This window comes from Sminthopsis crassicaudata, chromosome 3 (genome assembly GCF_048593235.1).
Source record: "Sminthopsis crassicaudata isolate SCR6 chromosome 3, ASM4859323v1, whole genome shotgun sequence".
Lineage (NCBI taxonomy): Eukaryota > Metazoa > Chordata > Mammalia > Dasyuromorphia > Dasyuridae > Sminthopsis > Sminthopsis crassicaudata.
The window spans coordinates 173973961-173988052 of NC_133619.1; the positions used below are offsets into that span (position 1 = coordinate 173973961).

Below are 14092 nucleotides of genomic sequence, written 5' to 3' on the forward strand. Positions count from 1 at the left end.
AGAGACCATAAAACTGAGATATTTGGAAAGAAAGTGATTAGCCCAGAGTCACAGAGCAAAATTCCTTTCCACATTTTTTTTTTTTTTGTCATGGACTTTCCTTCCCTTTCCCTCCACTGGCTAGTGAAGTTTATAAACTCTTTTTTTCCCTCAAAATCATATTTTGGGGCAGCTAGATGGCATAATGGATAGAGCACTGGTGTGGACTCAGTAGTACCTGAGTTTAAATCCAGCCTCAGACATTTAACACTAACTATGTGATTCTGGCCAAGTCATTTAACCCCAATTATCTCTCCAAAAAATGTTTTTAAGAGTACAAAAGTGTATAACATAAAATGTATAACATAAAACATATAATTAAGTTCATGGACTCCAGGTTAGTAGAATTGGGTTTCAAATCCAGGATCTCTTTCCAAATATCCAAACCAACTGGATCATGAATTTCTCTACTAACCACGAACTTCCTATATTAACTTCTTGAAAAAACAAAATTAGGGAAAAGCTAAGGGGCAGCTAGGTGATGCAGTGGATAAAATGCTAGCTCTAGATTCAGGTAGACTAATCTTTTTGAGTTCAAACTTGGCCTCAGACACTTACTAGCTGTGTGACCCTCCTCAGTTTCCTTACTTGTAAAATGCACTAAAGAAAATGGCAAATCACTCCAACACCCTTGCCAAGAAAGCATCAAATGGAGTCAGGAAGAGTTGGACAAGACTGAAAAACAACTGAACAAAAGGGTACCTTAAGCCAGTGCTGAAGGTTAAGTAGGTGAATATTGGGCTTAGTTAGATAAAGGCTCCAAACTGAACTGAGTTGACTAACCGGCTTGTGGATTATCCTGAAATGTGACTGTACCTGTATATAAGAGTAGATAAGCTAGGATGGCTAAGCTCTGGGAGATAATGGAGGGTTGGTTTTTTTTTTTTTTTAACAGGGATTTACACACCAGAGATTTATGAATATGCTGTGAGCATATAATATACTTCAGAAGAAACAACTATAGGGAGTAGAGGGGAGAGATGAAAACAATGGCTTAATTTTCTACTAAGTAGAATCCTATTAGTCTAGAGCCTGAAGATAGACAATAGAGACCATCTTTTTTTTTCACTGAGGCAATTGGGGTTAAGTAACTTGCCCAGGGTCACACAGTTTAAGTGTCTAAGGTCAGATTTAAACTCAGATCCTCCTGACTTTAGGGCTGGTGCTCTACCCACTGTGCTACCTAGCTGTCCCAATAGAGACCATTTTATCTGACTTCTTTATTTTACAGGTAGGGAAACTGAGGTTCAGTGAAGTGATTAGTCTGAGATTATAGAAGTAGGAAGCCAGAAGGACTAGGCTGTAAATCAAACTGTTGTATATATCTCTAACAAAATCACAGGCATTCACCATTGAAAAGGACTTTAAGGTAAGAGTAATCCTCCCATTCTGCAGCAGAGGAAACTGAAGTCTAGAGATCATCATCATAATAATAGCTAATGTTAACATAGTTCTTATTATGTGTCAGGCACTAAGCTAACTGCTGTAAAATTGTTATTATTTCTTTTGATCCTCCCAACAACAATGTAAAATAGATGCTATTATTATCTTCATTTTACAGAGAAGGAAACTGAGGCAAACAGAAGTAAAGTGAATTGCCTAGGATCACATTGCTAATAAGTATCTGAAGCCAGATTTAAACTTGGGTCTTCTTGACTCCATACTCAGTGCTCTATCCAATGTAACACCCAGCTGCCTCAGTACCTTCTAGGTACTGAAAACAGGGTGCTTTCCAGTAAGTGGTAGAGGCTACATTAGCAAAAGTTATCTTTAGTGCAACTATCTCATTTGAACTTTACAGGATGGATGAAAAAACCACAAAGGAAAGATTCAAGGTTCAAAATGAATAAATATTTAAAATTAGAATTATATAAAATAATATGTAAAAATTTGGATTAAATGTTAAAAATTAGAATTTTAAAAAATTAAACCAAAACTAGGATTAGGGACTTACAGAGAGATCATAAGTACCACAGGATCTTAAAAACTGAGAGTTGGAAGGAACCTTAAATGTCATTAGATTCTAGAGCAATTCCCTGATTTTGCAGATGAGGAAACTGAGGCCCCTTCATTTAACAAATAAGGAAATTGAGGATTAGAAACTTAGACTTATTCAGGATCACACAGTAAATGCCTAAAGATGAACCCAGATCTTCCTGACACCAGGTCCAAAACTCTACCCATTACACATATGTATACATATTTACACATGAAGGTTTCATAACTCTTGCCTTAGACGTGTGCCTTTAGATGTGTGAAGGACCTTTGAGATCATCTGATTATATAGATAAGGAAAGTTTGAGATCCATAGAAGTATAAGATCATATAGCTAATTAGTAGCAGAATGAGTTTATTGTCCTGAATCCTTATTACATTAGGGTTGCTTCCACTTCATAACAGGAAAAAAGAGAAGATGTGGTTTCCCTACCATCCTGGTAGCCCAGAAAAATATTTGTAATCATTCCATAAGGATTCCCACAACAGTTAGTGCCAGAACTAAAGAGCTCATTTAGGAAAAGAAAAAAATGGGCACAACAAATTCAAAACACATAGGGAGTTCTTAACATCCTTAGTTAATGAAAAAAAAAAAAAAGTACCCAATTCAGAAATACCAAAGTAAGGGAAAGGATTGTTAAAATGTGTGATTTTATTTGAAATTTGATCTGTGTAGAGAGCCTTAAGGAAGAAACTTTATAACAGGTCAATATCTTCTCAACTTATAGTCTTAGAGTTGGCTGGGGCTGGCATGGGGATGTTGTCCTCCATGGTCAAGGAGGCCCCAAATGATCTCACACTGTTAGGATACACTGTGTCCAACTATGGCTGATCAGAACAATATAAGCTCGAAAGACTCTATTGCAGCTGGGGAACAAATAGTCCATATGAACATTTGGCTTGGTGACCTCTAAATTTGCGCATCTCACGTATCTTTATTTTAATTCTGCTTTGCTCTCAGTGCCTTCTCTGATGAGATACATCAAGCTGGAAAGGCCTGTGCCAGTGTCCCCCATATCTCACAAATGATTCCAAAGTTCTCCAGAGATACTTTGAGAGTGTCCTTGTATCATTTCTTCTCACCTCTGAGTGCTTGTGTGAATTCTCCATTTAAAAAAACAAAAACAAAAACAAAAACAAACAAACAAAAAACAAAAAAAACAAAAAAAAACAAAAAAACATGGCCAGACTATTGGAGTTAATTAGGACACTAAAAAGTTAAGCCACTCTGTGTTAGAGAACAGAATTTGAACTCAGGACTTCTTGAATCCAAAGCAGGTGTTCATTCTCATTATTATAGATAATGTTAGTATTGAATTTTGAGGGGAAAAATGAATCAAGATGAAAAAAAAGGCTGAAATTGACTCCCCTCCTTTTTCAGAATAGAGATTGTTATTGCTAATTTCACAATGGTGAATAGCATTGCCTTTTCAAATGAATTAAAATGAATTAAAAATTTAATCATTTCCATGAAAATGTGGTTATCTCGAAGTACATTACAAAAGAAACCCTGTGAATTCATTAAACTGGAAGAAATAGAAGGGAAATTCAATACAAAAGATATCCTCTTGTAATATCTATTTTAGCTGTTGATATTAGTGTTTTATAACCCTTAATGAAATAACAGGACTGATAAAATTTGATTCATCCTATTTTAATGGGTTTTACAACTGTGCTGCTAAATATTTAACAACCAGATTTATCTATTTTAAAGTTTAAGCTGCATTATTAAAATTTTCTCCATCACTTTATTAAGTACAGACAATCCACAAAATAATAAATCAAGTCCTGATTTATGGCATTTACCATTTCCAAGGTGAAAATGCTCAAACTGAAAATTTACCAATCAGCTCTGAACTGTAATGAGTGAGCTCCAGTATACCTCTGGAATAATGATCAGTGATAGTATTTTATATTTATATAAGATCTTTCTACTTCACAAAATATTTTATAAACATTTTTATTTTTCCTTTTTTAAAATTTTATTTAGTACTTTCTCCTACTTATATGTAAAACTAAATTTTAACATTTGCTATTAAAACATTGAGTTCCAAATTCTCTCCTTTCCTCTCTCCCCAACTCCGCTTTATTGAAAAGGCAAGCAATTTGATACAAGATATAAATGTGTGGTCATGTAAAACATTTCCATATTAGTCCTATTATGAAAGAAAACAGACCTCCCCCCCAAAAAAAAAAAAAACCCTCAAGAAAAAAAAAATTTAAAGCAAATTTCAATTTGTGTTCAGTCAGTCACCACCAATTCTTTCTCTTGGAACCAATGGCATTTTTTATTCTAAGTCTTTCAGATTTGTCTTGGATTATTGCATTGTTGAGAATAGCTAAGTCTTTCACAGGTGATCATCTTGCAATATTGTTGTTACTTTGAACATAGTATATTTCACTTTGCATTAGTTCAAGTATGTCTTTCCAAGTGTTCGTGAGAGCATCTTGTTCATCATTTCTTATAGCATAATAATATTCCATCATAATTCCATTCTACAATGTGTTCAATTATTCATCAATTTATGAGCATCTCCTCAATTTCTAACTCTTTGCCCCCAGAAAAGAGCAGCTTTAAATATTTTTGTACATATAGATCCTTTTCTTTTTCTTTTTCATTTTTTAATCTCTGTTTGAATGGAGAAAATGAAACATTAATGCATCATGGGTAGAGTTGTGGACTGATTTGACCATTAGAACAATTTGGAACTACAAAACCATGTATAATCTTTTAACCTTGTAATACCACTACTTTTTATAATCACGGCTTTCAGGAAGTCCAATAATTTTTAAGTTGTCTCTCCTGTATCTATTTTTCTGATTTGCTGTTTTTCCAATGAGATATTTCATTTTGTCTTCTATTTTTTCATTATTTTGGTTTTGTCATTTTTTATAGTGTCATTAACTTCCATTTGCTCCATTCTAATTTTGAAGGAATTATTTTCTTCTGTGAGCTTTTGTATCTACTTTTCCATTTGGTCAATTTCACTTTTTAAGGCATTCTCCCTATTGGTTTTTTGGTACCTCTTTTACCATTTGACCTAGTTTGGTTTTTTAAAGATGTTACTTTCCTCACTGATTTTTAATGTCTCCTTTATCTAGCTGTTGACTCAGTTTTCATAGTTTTCTTGCATCACAACATTTCTCTTTTCAATTTTTCCTCTATCTCTCTTACTTGACTTTCAAAATGCTTCCACAACCTGAGACCAATCCATATTTTTCTTGGAAGTCTTAGATATAAGAACTTTGACTTTCTTCTTCTGAGTATGTTTTGATCTTTCTTGTCACCACAGTAACTTTCTATTGTCAGAATTTTTTTTTTCCTGTTCTTTGTTCATTTTCCCAGTCTATTTCTCAACTTTTAGCTTTTTGGGAACTAAGTATGGATCATAAAATAACATTCTCATTTTTTGTTGTTATTCATTTGCATTTTGTTTTCTTATTCATTTTCTTTCCTTTTTGATCTGATCTTTCTTGTGCAGCAATATAATTGTATAAATATGTTTACATATATTGGATTTAACATATATTTTAACGTGTATAATATATATTGGATTACTTGCCATCTAGGGGAGGGGGTAGGGGGAAGGAGGGGAAAATTTGGAACACAAGGCTATGCAAAGATCAATGTTGAAAAATTATCCATGCATATGTTTTGAAAATAAAAAGCTTTAATTAAAAAAACAAAACAAAACAAAAAACTTTTAGCTCTTTGTTAAAGTGCACCCTGCTTCTTAGTTGGAAGGTGCACTGTCCCATGCTTCAGGGGTATTATGTAATTGTTTTCAAAAGTAATTCTGGAGACATGTAAGTTTTCAGTTCTTCCAAGGTGTTATGTTTTAAGAAGTATGGTTACTACCCTCCTGGTTTGTGCTATGGTCTGTGAGTGACCACAAGCACTCTTTTCTATTCTAGAACTGTGAGAAGGGTCCTTGCTCCACTGTGGCCACAAGTTCTGGTGTGCTAGTGCTCCTCTTCATCCTGCAACTGACACCCAATACTGGGATCTGGATCTCAGTATGGACAAAGCAACTCTGGCCTTCCTCAGTGCTAGCAAAGAGATCCCTGTGATCCTTCTGATCATTTGTTCATTCCCTTTACTTCTGTGGCCTGAGAGCTCCACCAGCCACCACTGTTGCTGTTAATTCAGTAGCTTCCAAGACCAGCTCCTGGTTTTCTGGGGCTGGACTGTGATCTACTTTTACTCAGGAACAACTGAGCTTTCTGCTGACCTTCTAAGATGTCTTAGACTGGAAAAATATTTCTTCCCAAGGTTTTGAGTTCTGCCACACTAGGAATTGTTTTATGACATTATTTAATGGTGTTCAGAGGTGTTTTGGGGAGGGCTCAGGTGAATGGCTGCCAATTCTCTACTATCTTCTCACATCCATTTTCATTATGACATTTCACAATTGAACTTCCTCCAAAATCTGAGATTCTATAATGTTTCCATTTTTGTTGAACAAAAGAAAAGAGATAAAAGTACTGAAAAGGGGAGCAAAACATGTTTCTTCCTTTTGGAATTATGGAGGAAGGCTTCAAAGAATGTAAAACTTAGTGAACTTTAAAGAGACTTCATAAAAATGATAGTAAGAGAGCTTAGTCCAGAGTCTAGAGTGCTGGCCTTCAAACAAGAGACTGGGGGTTAAACCCTCATCTAAAGCCAACTCTAAGACTAAGTAATAGAGAAAATGCTTTTTTTTTTTTTTTTTTGTCAGAAGAACTTTCTCATTCAAAGTTCCATCTGCTAATGAAATCACTGATCTGGCTTTATTTAAAAATTCAAATTGCAGAGTTTTTTAGCTGAAATGGGCTTTGCAACATATTGCTTCAATTCCATTCAGTTTTACAGATATTTCTAAGTCCCTGCTAGTGCAGATCACCATCTAGGCACTGGGAATCAAACAATCAATCAAAAAAATCAAACAATCCCTATCCTTGAAGTGTCTGAATTCTGTACTAAGATAGGGTGTGGGGAATGGGAGGTAGTTTATGACATATACATAGAAAACAAATATAAAATATGTCCAGAACAATACAAAGTAATATCAAGAGTTACAAAGCACTAGCAATCAAAACAACTAACATTCATATAGTGATTTATTCACAACCACTGTGGGAAATATTTCTTAAACTATTATTATTCCCACTTTGCAGAGGAGAAAATGGAGGTAAACAGAAGTTATCTCTATCCTTAGCTGCCTCAGGAAGTTGAAGAGTATCAGGAAAGCTCTTTTCAAAAGAAGTGATAATTGATCTGTGCTTTGAAGGAGATAGGTTTTCTAAGAGGAATCAGTGAAAGGAATATTTTCTAGGGAGGAAAAGGAAGGGAATAAACATGTACAATGATCTGCTATCTGCAAGGGATTAAGCTAAGAACTTTCCAAATATCTCATTTGAGACTCACATTATTATATTCTGCCTACTTTCCAGTTGAGGAAACTGACTTGCTAAATTACTTGCTCAGAGGTACACAAGCTAGTCAGCTTATGAGACTGGATTTGAACTTAAGCTTCCTGTTTCTAAGCCTAACACTCTGTACTCTATTATTGTTATTCAATTATCTCCAACTCTTTGTGACCCGTTTTGAGGTTTACTTGGCAAAGGTACAGGAATGGTTTGTCATTTCCTTCTGTGGCCCATTTTACAGATGAGGAAACTTAAATAAAGAAGTTAAGTGACTTGCCTAGGGTCACACAGCTAGTAAGTGCCTGAGAGCACTTAGCAATTTAAATTCAATAGAACTGATGTGCTTTCCGGATTCTAAGTCATTTAATTGCTCTATGTTCACTAGCTGCCATTCTAGACAGAAGATTACCCTATCTGGTTTTATCAATTCTATGGAATGAGATAACTCTGGCTATCCCCTTTCCACTTTTCTGCCTCCTTTTATGTGTAGTCTCCCCACATTGGATTATAAACTCATTGAGAGGATTATCTTTTCATTAATTCTATCTTCAGTGTTTAGCATTGTGCCTAGCATATTGCTTAGTCGTAGTGTCCAACTCTGTGGCCTAAGGACCATAGCACAGCAATGTATGGGATTTTCTTATTAACGATAATAGAGTGCTTCATCATTTCCTTTCCATTGCAATATAATAGGTACTTAATAAAATTATAAGATTAGACTGGATTGGAATAAGAAATTCTAAGAAACATAAAGAACTCAAAGATATAATGTAATGCATGATTTTTTTCTGCCTGGGAAATTAAGGAAACTACATGGATTGTAGTTTTATTTTTGAGGGGGTGGTGCTGGAGAAGATGCTTTGTTGTTGTTGTTATTTTTTTTAGCAGGGGTAAAAATCAAAGTATGTATAATTTAGATGTAGACTCTGAAATATGGTAAGGTCCTCCAACCACATCAAGATGTTAAATAATCAATGAGAAGGACTTTCTTGGAGCAAGTAACTGAAAATAGGAAGGTAAAAATTAAGGACTTTCTTAAAGGACAAGGTTAAGGAATGGACCTGTGATTTTAATGAGGAACTCCTAGTACTAATAATACATGTGGGTACCTTCTGTGCAGCTTATAGAATTACAGAGTTGCCCAGAGTTCTGAGGTGTTATGTGACTTGACCAGGGTCACAATGTCAGTATGAGTAAGAGACAGATTTGAACTTAGGTCTTCTTGGTTCCTGAGATCAACTCTCTTTCCATTGTACAGTAACTGCCTTTGAATATATAGAACTTATTATAGGAAAAAATTCTTTTTGTATAAAAGATTTCTCATCTTTTATGAAATTAAAATAATTACATTTTAGGAAATCAAAAGATGGCGGGAATCACCCCTTTAGCAAATGCAGCATTATGAGACACATGGAATGGTGAAAAATCTTACAGTTCTGTTAATTCTATCTTGTTTTTAAAAAGGTCAGATTCTAGAAGAGAGCTCCTCAAAGGAAAGATACTCTTATCAGGGCTATTCCTAAACTGGTACAACCAGTGCTGCTGCACTAGGGCACAGACTAAATCTGAGCACGCACTAGTCCTGCAGCTCCACCCTCTCTGTGTTAACCAGAGTCCCACATTAGACTTCTAGTTTTGGAGGGGGCCAGTGCACCTGCTGCCTATAGATCCAGAAATAGCTATAAACTTCAAGAAAAAAATTTAAAGTATCTAACCACTACTTCTTTGTTTTTATAAATTATATAGGAGAGGCAAAATTCAGCAGGTGAATCATTGATGACAACCATATGGAAAATGAGGAGAAAAACAGGCAACAGTGAAAATGACAGAAGAGGTTACAGGAGAGGGAAATATAGTGGAATTCTGCCTCATAGGCAACTCAATACATCTTTGTTGATGGGAATGAATGATGCTGTTACTAGGGTCATTTAATTTTAGACCTGGAAAATTCACATACATGGTTTTTTCCCCCAATCCTTTCATTTAAAAATGAGGGAACTGAATTCCGGGGCCTCAAAGATCTGATCAACATCACACAACTACAAAGTAGAAGTCAGTTTTTGAATCCAGGTTCTGACTCCAAAATCATTCCTCCTTTCATTACACCTGGTTAGTTCGGAAACCAATAGTGTTATATCAGGCTTTTACTATATTTAGTAATTCTTGACAAGATATTATTTGACTTGTATCATATCTAAATCTGTAAAACAATTAGTTTTATTATTAGAAGATCCTAGTTTGGTTCACTAATTATTTGGTTTTGGAAAAAAGAACCCCAGAAGGATTGAAAAAGTTGATAGACATAATGATAGGTACATATTATTCTAGTTGCACTTGGCAACTATGATTAAGTCATTATATAAGCAATCAAAATGAAACAATATTAAGACTGACTCCATTTTAGATATTTAAAGAAAAACTTTATATGGTGCATATTTGTATGATAGCACTGGAAATTTATTTGGTTTTAGAAAGTTGCCTTTAGGACTGAAAGGGCAAGTAGAGGTCACACAATCAGTATATGTGAAAGATAGCATTTAATTCTAGGTTTTTCCAGCTCTGAAGCCACAATGTCTACCACTGCAAACATAGGCCTTTTTCTAGAAAGAAAAATGTTGTCTTTTTAGAATAAAGGCTGAGAAAATGAATTTTAAGTGAAAATGTATTTGTTGCATATATATATATATTTATATAGATCAATAAATGGAGGATGGTAGGGGTAGATAAATTACTCAAGAATTTTATGGGAAAAGGGCATGATATATTTTTATTATAACTACATTTATCTGTCTGTTTAACTATCCTTTATCTGCCTATCATCTAGCTAGCTAGCTGTTTAATCCCTCTTGCTTTAGAAAAAAGATTTGAGGCAGCATTATAATTCATTTTCTAGTAGGAATTACAATATACTTATTCTTTTAATTACCTGCTTCTAGGGGAAAGGCAGTGCTCTTCCTTTACACACACATTCACTTGATAAAGACAGTTAATTCTCATACAAGTACTCCTCTGTCCCCACCTTCCAAGCTTACACGCACACCACTCTCCAGAGGCATTATTAATAGACAGATATTCTCTGCCAGCAGCAATCAAGCTGTGATCTGCAAACCATGCAATACAGGAAATAATAAGGCATTCACCTTTACATAAAGTCTTCCCCATCATCTCCCCCCCCCCCCCCCAGTTTTCTTTGGTGACTTTACAAGCAAGCAGACAAACATAACAGTAATTCCAGGGATATAATAATCCTCTGGAAGATGATTCCAGAAAGAATGTCCTCTATCATTTCTACTTTTAGAGAAAAAATAAAACAATTTTCCTCTAAGCTAATTGCCCTTCCCCTTCCTTCTCCCCAAAATAAAGCAATACAACAGAGCCAGACTCCTCCCAGAACATCTAACTAAAAAGGGAAGAAAATAAGAGGGGAGAAACCAGATGGGTTCAAAAACAAAAGACCCACCACATTTCTATTTCTAAAACACACATATGTATATATTTCATATATATGTGTGTGTGTGTGTGTGTGTGTGTGTGTGTGTGTGTGTGTGTGTGTGTGTAGTTTCTTTAATTATTTCAAAGTGGAGTTTCCCTAAAGTTTCTGCTTTGGGAAGTCTTGCAAGTTTCAGAATAAAGATAACAAGTCTGCAGTGGTAGATTTTATTTTACTTAGAAGTACTAAAAGACACGCCTCTTCTATTCTTGCTGAATTCCAGGATCTTAAAGATTTTTATCAATTAAAAAAAAAAAAAAGTAAAAAGAGATGTGAGAGTGTCCTCAGAGCTCTGTCCTCCTTAACAACCTTGCACTCATTTCTCATTCTATCCGTTTGGAATGACTTTAAAAAATACCCTAGGATGTGAAATGAGAACATGTTCCCCCAAACCAAAAACTAGACCATGAAATCCATCAGTGGAAGAAGAAGTGATAAAAGAATCTCAAGGACACCCAATCAGCTAACCAGAGCGTCTGCGCATGCATATCATGTGTGTGTTTAAACGTGTGTTTCCAGAATTGAGAAAGAGAATTGGACTTTTCTCGGCGCTTCCTCAAAACCCTGTTCAGCAAAGCTCTAGTTATGTTGTGGTTTAAATTATTTATCTAATGGTTTCTCCTCCAAACATCTTCCCCAGCTGTGTGGACAGCTGGCGACCTAATTCCAGCTGCTTCTACCAGGGACGGAAGGGTTGTACAGAAGAGAAGGACGGGAAAGGATGCATGGACGCAGGCATGCACCGGCAGCTCCGGTAGAGACAGATTAAGCGCTCCTCTCCCCGCCACCCCGCCCCAGGGGTTCTATTTAAACTCCCCACATCTCGTCCCACGCAGACACCCAAACCATTCTCTCCCCCTCCCCCAATCCCAATCTCCTTACAGTCTCAGGGTCGTTTTCGAACACTTCTCGGGCTTCCTCCTTGTTGCACAGCTCTTCTATGCATTCTCTCTCTAAATGGCCTTGCTTGGTCTCTTCGAAGATCTGGTAGGCTCGGCGCTGTCTCGGCCTCAGGAACTGGGCTGCCTCCCGGGCCCGCAGCAGCACCGCTGCCCCGCACAATGCCCGGGGCGGGAAAGGGGAGAGGAAGAGGGGGGAAAGGAGGGAGGGATGGGAAATAGAGTGGGGAGATAAGGGGGAAAGCAGAAGAGGTACCCATAAATTCAGGCACCGGCACCCCACCCTGCTTGCAACACGGGGATAGAACTGCTCTCCCTCTCCCCAACCTCCTGCACATGCACGCTCTGCAGTCGCAGCAGACTGGGGATTGAGCACTTTGCAGAGTGCCCTTGAAGGAAGGGGGATGCTGTGGCCGCGGCGGCGGCGGCCCGGGCTGCTGCTTGCTGCTGTCGCATTGTGGATGGTGGGGATTGGGGGAGGGGGTGAAGCTATGGATAAGGTGGGCACTAGATCCCCTCCCCGGGTTCTGAGCCAGAGAGGTCAGAGGCGAGACTGGGTGGTGGTAGGAAGACAGGCGCTTCAGTGCTCTCCAGGTCGGTGTCCTGATCCCCCTTGCCCAGAGGACAGAGCAGAGCTAGGGAGGCGCCCGCTGGGGCCGGGGGTACTCACTCTGCGAGGAGTCGGTAGCCAGCAAGAGAAGCAGCAGGACAGTACTGAAGGCGGCGGCGGGAGCCGGCTGCTGCTGCGGCGGCGGCATGATGTGGGGCTGGGTTCGGCTAGCTAGTAATGACCTGGAGCCCAGCGCAGCCGGAGCCGGAGCCGGAGCCGGAGCCGGTCAGGCAGCGCTGGCTCCCGGCGGGTGCAGAGTGCAGGCGGGCAGGCGGAGCGAGCGCACAGCTACTGTCAGCCTGAGCCAGGGAAACTATGCTGAGCGCTGTGGGGGAGTCGCTTTCTTCATCTTATCCAATCATTTATAAAGTTTACATCCCGGCTCAGCCACGGAGGCACACCTATCACCCTTCTCACCATTTCTTTGCGTCTATCATTGGAGAGAAGAAGGCGGAGGCGGGGGAGGGGGTGGTGGGGAGGAGGTGCTGGGGAGTGGGAAGTCACTTTTAGAGGTTCGCTGTGGAGTCCACTGACTCATAAGGACATTAGGACCAGGAGGCTTTGCACTGCTTTGGGGCTCCGGGGTACTCAGATCTTCCCAAGTTAACTAACTAGCCATAAGATAGTTTCTTTATCGAAAGGTAATGTTAATAACAATAATAAACAAAGGGAACAAGAAGGTGCTAATATCTACATTAGGACATTGGCAAGGTGAACGAAATCCTATACGTAGAGGAAGGACTTCCTTCCAAATACACAATTACAAAAGATTTATAGCCATTTTTTTGGAGTAAAAGAAAAAAAAATACAATTTACACGTGGTTTTTTGTTTGTTTGTTTTTGGTTTTTTTTTTGTTTTTGGTTTTTTGTTTTTTTCCCTCTCAGACTAAAGCAAAACCCCAGGTTCTCCCCTCCCCTCCCCTTCTCCCTAGCCTCTTTTCAGCTTTCAAGTCTTTGCCCTCCCGACTGGCCAGCCAAGGAATAAAGATAAACTGAGGTCAAACCAAATCCATTTGTGCTTTAGAGGTGAGATTAAATTATTTCCTTTTGTAATCTACTCTTTTCATAATTATGATATTCAGAACCTTGAGGTTTCTCAGTAGCTATTTCGGCTGAGAACAACATTGTGTCTGTCCTGAGAGACCATATCTTTCTGTCCTCTGTGTTCTTAGAACATATCTTGAAGAAACCTGCCAAACAAGGGAGTATTTCCCTCACTAAGGGGGGAGGAGGGGAAGGAAACACGAGAGCACCAAGCTTAGATGATGCGTAATTAGATCCATCCTGCTAAGGAAAAAGAAATCACTGGATCATAGTTTTAAAAACCAGATCAACCCCATCATTTTTTATTTTGTTTTGTGAGGCAATCAGGGTGAAATGACTTATCCAAGGTCACTCAGCTAGTAAGTCTCAAATGTCTGAGGTCGGATTTGAACTGGAATCCTCCTGATATCAGGGCCCATGCTCAATCCACTCCCTCCTAGATGCCCCTAACCTCATTATTTTCAAGATGAGAAATTGAGGCCATGAGAGGTTACATAAAATATCAAATATTTAAGCCCTGGATGGGTTAAACATTCAGGAAACCCGTTTCTGGCTGTGGACACATCAAAAATCGAACTAATTTAACAAGCTGTTTTTATCTAAGCA

At 38.0% G+C, this 14092-nt stretch overlaps 1 protein-coding gene across 4 annotated transcripts in view; it reads right to left on the reverse strand.

Annotated features, from left to right (window-relative positions):
• GAS6 (growth arrest specific 6) overlaps positions 1-12880 on the reverse strand; it is a 91702-nt gene extending 78822 nt beyond the window's left edge. For all 4 annotated transcript variants that reach the window (XR_012487828.1, XR_012487829.1, XM_074299600.1 and 1 more), the window contains exons 1-2: positions 12503-12880; positions 11816-11982 (exon numbers count right to left, since the gene is read on the reverse strand). Coding sequence is in view for 2 of the 4 variants with exons in the window: in XM_074299600.1 (XP_074155701.1) it covers positions 11816-11982; positions 12503-12590 (255 nt within the window). In the remaining 2 variants the exon portion in view is untranslated. The remainder of the gene's footprint in view (positions 1-11815; positions 11983-12502) is intronic.
• Between the last annotated feature and the right edge of the window lie 1212 nt (positions 12881-14092).